This window comes from Mobula hypostoma, chromosome 16 (genome assembly GCF_963921235.1).
Source record: "Mobula hypostoma chromosome 16, sMobHyp1.1, whole genome shotgun sequence".
NCBI lineage: Eukaryota > Metazoa > Chordata > Chondrichthyes > Myliobatiformes > Myliobatidae > Mobula > Mobula hypostoma.
The window spans coordinates 37,192,489-37,205,668 of record NC_086112.1 but is presented as its reverse complement, the minus strand read 5'-3'; the positions used below and the strand labels follow the sequence as shown (position 1 = coordinate 37,205,668).

At 39.1% G+C, this 13,180-nt stretch overlaps 1 protein-coding gene across 3 annotated transcripts in view; it reads right to left on the bottom strand.

The window, feature by feature from the left end:
• pcsk5b (proprotein convertase subtilisin/kexin type 5b) overlaps window positions 1-13,180 on the bottom strand; it is a 336,889-nt gene that overhangs the window by 174,145 nt on the left and 149,564 nt on the right. For all 3 annotated transcript variants that reach the window (XM_063068758.1, XM_063068760.1, XM_063068759.1), the window contains exon 10: window positions 1,087-1,190. In XM_063068758.1, the coding sequence (XP_062924828.1) occupies window positions 1,087-1,190 (104 nt within the window). The remainder of the gene's footprint in view (window positions 1-1,086; window positions 1,191-13,180) is intronic.

The following is a 13,180-nucleotide window of genomic DNA, read 5'->3' as shown; positions in this document are numbered from 1 at the left end:
CTGCAATCTGGGCACAACAAAATAAAACTGTCCAAACAGGAACCCCAGTAATGAAGTAGCAGTATTTAAGAGCACATTCAAAAACAATGCACATGATAAAAGTGCCCTTGCTATCTTTTATGCTGTCAAGACCGTTTGCACACAAGACTAAGTTCCAATTTCTACTAGTAGGAGGATGCTTTTTAATTTTATCAACATAGGAGTCAGTTTTCACTGCTGATAGTGATCTGAATTAAACCATTGAGTGCTTCATAGTGTTAGCTGGAACTGCCACGGAATGAATCCTAAAACTATGTTGATCCAATGTCAAGTTAGCTCAAATTCAATCATAATTCATGAAATCATGGAGCCGGTTACAACCAGGAAGACCACAGGCCATGTGAGAGTAGTGTTCTTGTATTCAGGTATGAAGTTGGCGCATTCTACCTTGGACATGGTTTAGGAATGCTTGACGTAAATGGGACCAAAACCTATAAATATATTCCTTTACCCAACACTCAAGCCCGGTCAATATAAACAGAGACTGCGTCTTGTTTACAATGAGAGGCAATGTTGTCCAAGCTACACCATTGCCATCCTGCTCAAAATTTACATTAACTGCTAACTGGAGGCAGTTCAGCAGTAGTAGTTCTTAAACACTCGGAACATGACTTTACTTTGTAGAGAAAATTCCAAAGCCATGCAGCAGATTCAGACCGATTGTGTAATTTGCAGCTGTCACTAATCTAATGTGTTCACGATAATGGAATGCAAGACAGTATTTCAAGACTGTGAAGTATATAATCTCCATCCCACAAAATATTTGTTTTGTAAAGAATAAATGAAGCCATATTTAAATAGTTGCTGATTATGTTGGTGTGACAGCAATGGGAGCAGTGCATTTTATGATATGTTAAGGCACGAGTTTTTTTTTTGAATTGTTAGCTATTATGGAGGTATCACTGGATAACACCGAGATTCAGTCACATAACTTAAAGCTTTGTTTGGGTGAAGGAAAAATGTATTTGGCCAAAAAAGCCCATCTTACTTTAACTGTACATAAATATTTAATTAGGAGGAAAGTACATTAATACACAGGCACCCTACCTCTATAGCCTGCGCCATTGATCTTCCAGTCAGGAGCATTGAGGTGACCAGACCGTGATGTCTTCACAATAATATGCTGCACATCTCTCCAATTCAGGTCAGGGCTGGAAAAAAGGTAACTCCATGTAAATACATCACTCTCAAAATTCAGTCCAGCTTTTAAAAATTCAAATCAAATTTAGGTTTTCAAATTTAAATGATTTCAAGTCAATTATCCAATCTACTTTCTCCATTTGAAAGGTAGCATTCAAGAACAATTTCAGGAACGTGAATAAATAAACCCCTGTTGCTCCAATTACTTCTTGTAATCTCAATTTAACTGACTGGATCGGATGCTTTAAATTTAATTGAGAAGGAAATAGCCCACAATTGGCCTCCTGGGAGCTTTGTTGCAATCTGTTAGCTATAGTTATTGCCAAGTTACATTCATCTTAGAATGTACTGGGCTGCTTAGTGATAAAGTAAGCACTTTTGTTAAAAGCATGTTTTTGTTTTAAGTGAGCCCACAGATTTAATTGAAAGTTATTCAACAGTAATCGACATATCAGTAAACACTTCTATTACTGATCAGAAAAAAATACTTAAGCCGTTTCGTTAATCCATTTCTTCCCCCAATATAGTAGAGCCCCATATTAAATCTTTCACCATAAAAAACTTGGTACAAAGAAAGCCAAGGACTTCAAAACAAAATGAACTGTGACATTCCTTCCCCTACATTTTTACCTGTTTATACTTGAGTGGACCATATACTCTTATAATTGCTCTCTTTGCATTATTACTATCAGGGAGAAGGTACAGGAGCTTGAACACCCACATTCAAAAGTTTTAAGAACAGCTTCTTCCCCTCTGCCAAATTTCTGAACAGTTCATGAATATTGTCTTGTTATTTGTTTTTGTCCTATTTATTTTGTAATATAGCAATTTTTATGTACTGCTGCCCCAAAAAAATATTTCACACCATGCCAGTGATAATAAGCCTGATTCTGATGACATAACAAATAGGTGCGATTTCCGTTCTCTTGGAAGAGGATGAAGGATATAACAAATAGAAAGGCAGACGATAAGGTGGCTCAGATGGCTATATCTACAATTTATTCTTAGTATCTGAATGCATGGCCATGATTGCAAGAGAGACCAAATTCAGGTATGGTCAATCATCTCAAATTAAAAGTAGTCTCAAATCATTTACTGCTGACGGGCTTGGCAAGGATAAGAAGGGTCAAACTCAATTGAGATATTTTCAGGTTAACATGAGGGTCAAGTTTTGGATGAGGAGACTTACATGATCCGAATTTGCTGAAAATACGGAGGCAAGCCCAAAAGAATTGAATTTGAACAGTTAAAGAAACTAGTAATAAAGTCAAACCCGTGAAGGAATTGGAAGGCGGCAAGAATTGGAATTATGCTCTGACTTTGGATGGGTCCAAACAACGATTTGAAGTCTATCCCAGGACATTTGCAATAATGCTGTACACCCTCTACTATACCCAAGTTTCTCCAATTCCAGCCATTCGGTCTTCCACGAAATTAATTTCTGTGCTGTTGACAGCTCTGCCTTTGGATGCCATGACCAAACACTGGCATTCCATCTGCAAACCTCTATTTCCCTTTCTTGCTCATTTCTTTTAATATGCTCTTAATAATTCATCTCCAGGCCCACACTTTTGCCTACCCTACCCTAATATCTCCTGTGTCAAACTAGCTTTAATGTATTTGTGAACTACCTTTTGTCAGTTTGCAGCATGAAAGATGAAATATTAGTCTGGTGCCAAACATGAACAAAACATCCAGTACTCAGAGTCTGCTCCTCAATTCCACCATTATTTCATGACAACCTATTGAACTATCCCTATTCCATTTTTTTTTTGAAAAGCAAATAAAAATATTCGGACAGAATTACCTAATCAGACAGAACCTTACAATTCTTGGGGGAAAAGAAATTATAGTCATGTTAATTAATTTTAAAAGCTAAAATTAGTCACAGGTTCGAATATAAAGGTGAACATTCTTGGTTACAGGTAACGTTTATTTATTGTCTAATAAATGACAAAAAGCAAATCCCAGCAGAAATCTAACTTAATCGTCTTCCATCCTGAAAGAGAATCTTGAATTTTCTGTCATTTTTACATCGAAAGAGACCAACACTATTTTACTTTCAAGGGCAAAAAGAAAATACTCTTATTTTCAATTGACATAACAGATATTTCAGAGTTACAGACATTTTAAAAACTACTACTGCATCAGCACTGAATAAAAGAAATCGTTTCACACACTAATACAGTTCCAGTGTATTTAAATCTTAGCACCATCAAACAATCATGAAGATTCATTTTGATAACGCCAGATAGATCAGCTTCTTATGCCTATTGTAAAGAGAACAGAACTGTCTGAAGCACAGTTAATTTCTCTGGAACCCAAGTTATTCATCCCCCAAGTATACTTCCAGACATGTATTACTTTGAAATAAATGTAGACTGCTCAGTGGAATAAAGTGGAGTTTGACTGCACAGAGATGTTTTCCACTGATTACAAATTTTGTGAGGTACAAATGCTTTTAACAAGCTATGAAGATAGGTAACCAGAAATCTGACTTTTATAGCAACACAATATAAAGGGAAGTACAAAAGTCTGCAAAAGCTGTTAATTATAGTAGATGCAATTTAATTTTTTTTTTAAAGAGACACATTCGACTATTTCAACATTAGTCGCTTAGAATGGTTTTGGGTGAGCTCTGAGTACACAAGGTACAAAGGATTAAGCAAAACTCGGGCTACAGTTATATTGCAACCATCTGACAAGGGAGTATTTAGAGATCTTGATGGTTCATTATAGCCTTACATGATGATTGCTGCATTGCTTCAGCTCACCAGTGTCTCAGTTCATACACCAGAGACCCAAAAATCTAACATTTCCTTTAAACTCATGCAAGTTTACTGGAAAAGTTATATTGCCACATAAAATATTTTTAAAAAAGTGAAGTACATCATGTCATCTGGAGGAATAGATCCAATAGTTCAGCAAATCTGCAGTCTAACACACTGAATATATTGAACTATCAGAGCTCTACTATTAGCTTAGTAGCTCACCTCATTTTTCAAGTGATTAAACTATTGAGCAGTCCTGAGCAGAAGTAATGGGTCTTAACAGAAATCACAATAATGCTTCTTTTGCTTCAGTAGTGGCAAGCAAGGGCAAAAAGGGAACTTATGCCCAGAGCCAAAGGAAGTGGCCAAGGTTAATACCAAGGAGGACAGGGAGGATAGCAGGATCATGGATGAGTATGCTGATATTCTAGGGCATATTGATATCAAGCAAGGTTGAGGCTCTCGAAGATTAATCTGGCTAAGCCCCCAAGGCCTGATGAGGATGAGCCTTAGGTTATTGAAAGAGGACACACGGGGCCTTGACAGAAATCTTTACATCCTCTTTAGCCACATGTTAAGTCCCAGGAGACTGAAGAATAACCAGTTATTCCTTTATTTTAATGGCAACACAGAGAAGACCGGAACTTATGTCTGTGAGCCTTACAAGTGGTAGGGAAATGTTCGGAGAAGATTCTGAGGGATAGAACATACTATTACCAGAAAAACCACAGACTTGAGGGGTTGCCAGCATGCGTGTGCAGGGAAAGTCATGTCTTGAAGACTTATGATTAACATCTATTTTTTAAGGAGTGAGGAAAATGACTGACGAGCGTAGGGTAATGGATGTCGTCAATGAGAGTGACAGGTGCCTGGAATGCACAGCCAGAGGAAGTGGTGGAAGCGGATATGATAGCAATGTTGAAGAGGCATTTACGCAGACACATGAATAGGCAGGGACTGGAGGGATGCAGACCATGTTCAAGCAAATGGAATTAGTTCCAATAGGGATCATGATCAATACAAAGATACTGCATCAGAGAGCCTGTTCCTGTGCTGCACTCTGTTCTAGCACCACACTGTTTGGGAATGGGAAATGAGAAGGGAGTTACAAAATGTTATAAAAAGGAATTTGATTGCAAACAAGGTGGGACAACAGAAACCTGGTTAGTCCTCATCCAGTCAATCAGGAATGATGGATAACAGGGGTATAAATACCACCGGACTAGACATGCCCAGGCATCATCCCTGATTGGTTGTCAGATCGTCAGTTATAATAGATACATGTACACAGCTGGAAGCCTAAGAGCTTACACTGTAACTGTTATTACCCTGTTCCAAAACATTGACTAGTATCTTCAGTTCAATCCGAATGTTTGTACATCTTCAAAAAGCGTGAACAAAACTATGAAAAACAAACAAGTTCTTTGCTAATAGTGAGGTTGCCCACTGAGGTCACAGCTTGGAATGGAGCAGGATCAACAGAGGTTGATGTTACTAATAATGGACAGAATGAGAACAAAGATCCAAAGGTGTACTTGAAACTCAAAAGAAAGGAAACATTTGCGAGGCCTATGGAATGCTGACCATATCATCTCAGAGCAGGTGGTGTTCAAATAGAAGAGAGAAGGAGATAACAATGTGGCAATGCACACAGTACCAAGCAACTCAACTAGCCTGAATATTGGAAGGAGCGGCAAACATAGATAATTTGGCACATGCTGGAATCAACAGCACAAGAGTTTAGATAACTGTTGCTGTGAGGCGCTAACTTCAAAAACTTGCAGTACCTGGATACCTTACACAAGCCTCCTGCAAATTATTCCCAAGTAAACAAGTTTGGCTGAAGCTGTCTCACGAGCATCAGTGTTAACATGGAGACTATAGCCATCCAATACTGTGACTTGCAATTAGGGGCAGGAGACAAATTTGGGACAGCTGGGGACAATTGGGCCAGGAGATAAATTTGGATCTAGCCAGCAATGGACAAAGCATTCCTCAGAAGTATCAGTGCAAAGGTAGTTTGCCAGACACCAGTAGGAAACTAATACTCAGGGACAGGGATTCACAGAAATCACTGGAGTAAAATAAGATTAGAAGGTAGAAGCACTTCAAATCAAGTCACATTTATCATCATTTAACATTGAATTTACATCCCAAATGACGAGGTTAGAATATTTCCGATGCTCAACTTTAGAACTGAGTTGTCTTAATTCAGCAACTATTCCTTCAGTTTGGAAAAGGAGAATGATTATAAATCAATTAGTTTAACATGCATTCTTGGGAAACTACTAGACCCATAGTTATAGGTAGCATTCAAAACACTTATAATAGTAAACTAATGACAGTCATTAGTGGAATCATAGTGGAATTCCTAAATCAAGATTTTACTTCACACAGAATTGTGTGCATATTTTTTTTTAAAAAGAAAATGGACTCGGAATGGAGAAAACATTTACTGATTTTATTTATATAGATACCAAAAGGATTTAAAAAAATCACACAAGAGAACATTAACTCAAGTTAGAACTCATGGATTTTGATACAAGTTATTGAACTCTATAAAATTGACCAAGTGTCAAAAAACTGAATGAAGAAAATAGGCAAATGTTCCCTTAGGGCGACATCATCTACGTGGGGATTTGGTGTGGGTGGAAGAAGCAATTCATAAGCACTTAATAAGATGGAACACAAGGGCATGCAACCATATTTATCAAAGCTTAAGACACATGGTGTGACCAAAAACTTTAAATTGCAATGAAAGACAAATGGAGAAATAAAGATGTGCTGATAGATTAATGTCACAAGAGAGTGGCAATTTGGAGCTGCCTTAATCCAGAGTGGTGCAAATAAACGTCTACTAAAAGTTACTTCGGTGTTTATAGGTGGAAAAAAGGATAAAGTGGGAGTTAATGAGAATGTGACAGAGAGAAAATGAGTTGCATGTTACAGAGAAATAAGGGGGAATGGAACTGACGCAGTTGGTGAACTTGGAGTCATCGTGGTCTTGATTGGCTTAGTGGCCTGTCGTGTTATCATGAGTATAATATAGCACATGGCCTCAAATTGCAGAAATGGATTTCCAACCAGGCAAAAGCCCAATTAATTTATTCAGGGCTCAAAAGGAACAGAATGGAGAATTCCCTAAATGGTAAAAAGCTGGACTTGGTGAATGCCCAGACAAAGATTATTAAAATAGAGTTATCAGGAGCTGAAAGTAATCCAAGTGGGCAAGAGGCAACAAGAATAATTTATGTCTCCATATTGGCACCTACGGATGACAAGGAGTTCAGAATCAGGTGAACTTCGGTGTTTTCCCCATTTACTGCATCTTTCGTACATTGGAAGTGACTAACTACCTAAAGTAAAAGCCCTGAAGCACACCTTGAATTGTAATTAACTGCTGAATTGACAAGGAAATTGATTTAGCAAAAAGAAATTATGATGAAAACAAATTACATTTCAGTTTAGTTAGCTGCACTAAATTGTCTGAAGAACGATCCCCATTAGCAAAAAAAAAACACTGCTGGCGAAACTGTCCATTTCCCTTCACAGATGCTGCATGGTCCACTGAATTTCGCCACCATTTCTTGCTCCCAAGTTCAAAGTGAATTTATTACCCAAGTATGTGCAGTATGCACAGTATATGTCACCAAATACTATGCCGAGATTAACTTTCATGCAGGAAACCACAGTAGAAGAAAGGGGTACTGCAGAATCAATGACAAACTACAAAGACTGAAAAATTATGGAAATACAAAAAGAAACATGCAACAATAAATAAAATTGAGACCATGAATTGTAGTGTCCTTGAATACGAATCTACTGGCTGTGGACAACAGTCAGTTCAGATGTTGCCAATTCTGGCATCTGCAATCTCTATCCAAACCTGGCACAATAGTAACTGAGATTTAACTAAAGATTTAAAATATATCACAATATAAATTAATTAAAATAATTCAAAAGGAGACTGAAATGTCAAAAACTAGAGAATGAAAGCCAAAAAGTGAGGCTTAATTTTTGTAATCATGTACTTTTAATGCAATGAACAAAATGTGCACCGTCCAATGAATCTCTATTATGAAGGAAATGTGGATCTTTTATTGAAGATAAGAAAGGCAGGAGTTAAACAAAGTCTTGGATGCAGCCAGGATAGGTTAATATCATTAGTCATAACTTGACACTCTGTGCATACATGAAATTCTGTAATATGACAACAAACAAAAAGCCACAATTACTAATGCATTCCAAAGTACAAGTTTCAACATAGTTTAGAAAATATATGTTGAGTGGGGAGGAAAACGAAATTAACTAGTTTAAACGCTGATGTGTTCTGATTTACAATTCCTATTTTCAAGAAACTCTAACCTTCCAGGGAAGGACACAATTATTCAGCATCCAGCTAAAATAGGTGACCCTCACACCACACTGTAGCCTACTACAGCTACTCAGGGAAGCAGACATCAGAGTGGTGTGCAAGAACACAGAAGTGCAGTAAAGCACACCAGTATTTGAGTGATTCTTAAAGCGGATTCTTTCAGGCCTACGTTCACGATGATTCTACTTCCTAGAAAGTAGAACTGGTTTATCCGCATCTGTGTCAGAAACAGCAGGAGATGGAAACCTGCTCACACTGGTTCCGAAAAAAATAACTCCAGGACACCACTCCAGACTTGGCCATCCAGCTAGAAGGCTTAATTTCCATTTGGGCAGATAGAAATGCTACGACCTCCATGGAGGAGGTCTGTATGTCTATGTCAATAGGTACTGGTATGTGAACGTTTCAGAAGAAATGACCCACCGCTCACCACAGACAGAGTTTGTAATGGTTAAATACAGGCCCTTCTATTTACCAAGGGAGTTCACTGCCATTGTGATTGTTGCTGTTTACATCTTCCCCCCCAACACCCCCACCCCCCACATGTTAGTTCTAGGGAAGTGTTGCAAGAGCTCAATGGCTAGATACCGGACCGGACGCAGTATATTATTTATTACTTTTTCCATTTTTCTCTCTCTTTCTCCCACTGCCCCTCTCACAATAACTCCTTGGCTGCTTTCCATCTTCCTCTGGGCTCCCCTCCCCCTTTCTTTCTCCTTAGGCCTCCCATCCCATGATCCTCTCCCTTCTCCAGCCTTGTATCCCTTTTGCCAATCAACTTTCCAGCTCTTATCTCCATCCCTGCCCCTCCTGTCTTTGCCTATTATTTCGGATCACCCCCTCCCCCTCTCAAATCTCTTCTTTCAGTTAGTCCTGACGAAGGGTCTTGACCTGAAACGTCGACTATGCTGCTTCCTATGGATGCTGCCTGGCGTGATGCGTTCTACCAGCATTTTGTGTGTGCTGGCTCATAGACCTCTGGTTTCTTCATCCCATTGTTGTTAACCAGCTCTTTGGCTTTGCTGACGTTGAGAAGTTGTTGCTGTGGTTGCTCAACCAGATCTTCAATCTCTCTCTTATATACCGATTTGTCACTACCTCTGATTCTGTCAACAGCGGTACCATCAGCAAACTTTAATATGGCGTTGGATCTGTACTCAGCCACACTATCACAAGTATAAAAGGGATTAGAGGGGAGTCTAACCATTCAGCCCTGTGGGTCCCCTGTGCCTATGGTAAGTGTGATGATGTCATTGCCAATCCATACTGAGGTTTGCATTCAGGAAATCAAGGATCCAATTGCACAAGGAGATATAGAACCCATGGATCTTGGAGCTTAGTAATGAGCTTTGTGGGGACGATGTTGTTGAATGCAGAACTGTACTCAATGAAGAGCTTACCGATAAAACACATCTTCATTGTCCAATGTTCCAGAGTTCAATGAGGAGCCAATGAAATGGCATCTACTGCTGGTCAGCCAATTGAAACAGATCCAGGTCTTTCCTTGGGCAGAAGCAATACGCTTCATGACCAACCTCCCGAAGCATCTCATCACTGTGGGTGTAAGTACTACACAACAATAGTCATTGAGGCAGGACATAATTTTTTTTTGGGGCACCTCATTGCCAGTTATGCTGCTTGTTTTTGCTTTGAAGGTGCTGATGGCCACTGTTGTTGAGCAATTCCATGATTCAAGTTTAGTCTGAAATTGCCGTAATTCCTATAATTACTCGACTATAAAAAGTTCTTCCAGCATAATGACAGTATCAAACCAGATCCAGCTCACTGCCTACACTCTCCAAATTCTCGTGGTAATTCATCAGCCCTCAACAGGCTTTGCAGGAGTTAAGATGCAAAGATCATCTCCTGCTACTTGCACTTGAGTTTTAGTATGTCTCATTGTCAAAAATAGAGATTAATTGCTTTATTATGGATACAAAATAGGTATCAAAATAGATTAAAAAGTGCGAACTACCAAAACTTAACCTGCATTTCATAATGTATTATTGCACAAAATGATTTCATCCAATTAACTTAAAATAGACTTCTGAAAACAGCCTCCTGAGTTCCTGGGCATGCTCCATATTATTTTGGAAACAAACAGGCTGAACTATTTGCTCAAGAGCTTCACAACTGACTGAAAGCCAAGAGGACAATTCTGGAGTTTTACTCAAGAGTTCAGGTTCAAACTACAGAATGCTTTCAACATTCAGAACAAACTGCACTATTGACCTGTACTGAATATTTACTAACAAAAAACACTAATTGTACTATTTTACCTGCAGTCAGGCTCATTTGCATACTTGCTTCCATGTTCAAAGTTTTTGGGTAAAGTCCCAATGCGAAGGTTTGATTAAGGCTGATGTGCCAGTGCAGGGCTGAAGGAATGCCATACTGGATTTAATTTTTAGCTCTTTAAAATGTATAAAGAAGGTATTATTTTAACATTAACCAGAACATATGCCACACATTACTGAAACTTTGTGAATGTTAAATATGCCTGCAGATATCCTATCCCCATATCAAAGCTTTAGCAGGCAATGAGCCTGGAAGATAAGACCTTTCTCTTCCTGGTTCCAAAAGCCCAGCCAGCTGTCTGAGTTAGCCACACTCAAGTGGTAACAGCTGGGATCCCAGGAGAATGCCACACCAAGAACCACCTGGAGCAACAGGTGCCATAGGGGACAAGGAAAGTTGGAGGGCAGGTGACTGGTGATCTGGTGGTGAACTACTGCACCTGGAACTGAATAGAAGTTATTTACTTGTGGTGGTGAATGTGCTTCTAGTAATCAATGAAAATCCCCTGTATTCTGTAGGTTCAATAGGACTGGAAACTGCAAATGCAGCACCATTATTAAAGAGGAATGGGACTGAAAACAGGAAGCTGTTAGTCAGTTAGCCCAACATCTGCCAGATGTTGGAATCCATTGCTGAAGAGGTATTAGCAGGTAATTTAAGAAAACCACAAGACAATTAAGCAGAGATAGCATGTATTTATGAAAGAGAAATAGTGTTTGACAACTTTGATAGACTTTGTTGAAGATATAACGTATGGATAAAGGAAAACCACAAAATATAGTACATTTCTTGATCTTCATAGCAGTCATAGAGTCCATTCTCACGTACGGATGCGAGACGTAGACACTCACCAAGACGATACGAAAGTCTCTAGATGGTTGCTATACACGAATGCTCCGGATGGCTCTTGACGTGAGTTGGCAACAGCACATGACGAACGTCGAGCTCTATGATGACCTACCAATGCTCACTACTAAAATCAAGATGAGAAGACTGCAACTAGCGGGGCACTGTCTACGCCACCCCGAGCTACCTACCAGCCTAGTCATCCTATCGGAGACTAAGCATGGGAGAATGAACCCTGGGCACCCTCCTGGACTATGGTCAACACGCTCCAAGAAGACAGCGGCGTGGCTAATGTAGATGAACTGAACACACTGATGAGGGGGAGGGAGAAATGGAGAGTCTGTTATCATGCCTAACGCAGGCCCCCTAGGCCTGAGTCGATGTAGTAGTAGTAGTGAATTTCTAGATGACAATCAATAAGAGACCACATAAAAAAATCATTGCAAAAGAACATGTGTCTGGGAATAATATATTGACAGGGATAGTGATGTACAGGAATGCAATTGGTGAAAGTGTACATAATTCATAACTACCAACATTGAGTTGGGGTTTCACTTTAAGAGGTTTGTTTGACTCGATGATGGAACTACGTAAAGGATTTTTTAGCGCAGGCTTTGTGTTCAGGTTTTGGTGTTCAATAAATGAGTTGCTACCGTTTTTCTTAAACATAAAACATCTCTGCTGATTTATTTGTGAGAACCTACAGTGGAAAGGCAAACTAACAAAAATCTGTTGAAATAAAAGGGTGTGTTCCAGTGTAGAATCAGTGATGAGACCTCAACTATTCATGCAATTTGGTTGAAGAGGCTCAGGGTCCTGTGATTATGTTAATGATGCAAAGACAGTAGGTTTTGCAAGTAACAACGATATAAAGAGCCTGCAACGGAATATATATGTATAGTTTGGACGCAAGCAAGGAAGTTGAGTTGGCAGAGGAAATAAATGTAGGGAAAGCACAAGGCTACTGAATTTGGAAGAATGAAGCAACATATCATTTAAGTAAGCAGAATGCAAAATCATGCAGTATAAAGGGATAAAGGAGTCCTTAAACATTAGACATAAAAAGATGGCAAGAAGGTTCAACAAAGCGGCAGATAGTAGAATATATTTCAAGGGTTATAGGATATAACAGTAGCGAAGATTTGATGCACCTTTACGGAATGCAAGTGAGACTACAACTCAGAGCATTGGATACAGTTTTGGTTTATGTACTTGCATTGGAGTTCCCAGGTTGATTCCTGAGATGAAGGGATAGATTATATGCAGAAAGGTTGAGCAGTTTGGAGTATAGAAGAATTAGGTGCTTATTCAATTGTGTGGAATTCTGAGGGGAATAACTGCATAGGATGTGGCGATATTCCCCTTATAGGATATACCTAAATACAGAAACTTTTTTTTTCCAGATTAGGGCCTCCCATTTCAGACAGAATTGGGGAAAAATTTACTCCCCTTGAGCTATAAATGTTTGGAAACCTCGAACAGAGTTATGGAGACAGAGTCACTTAATATGTTGAAGGCAGAGATTGAAACATTTAAATCACAAGGAAGCCAAGGAGAATGGGGAGAGAGTGTAGAGTGGTGATTGGATCAGACTCAGATCAGAAACAGAATCAGGTTTATTACCCCATCCATTATTTATTTATATACACACATTCTTTCCCTCTCTCTCCTTTTTCTCCCTCTGTCCCTCTAACTATACCCCTTGCCCATC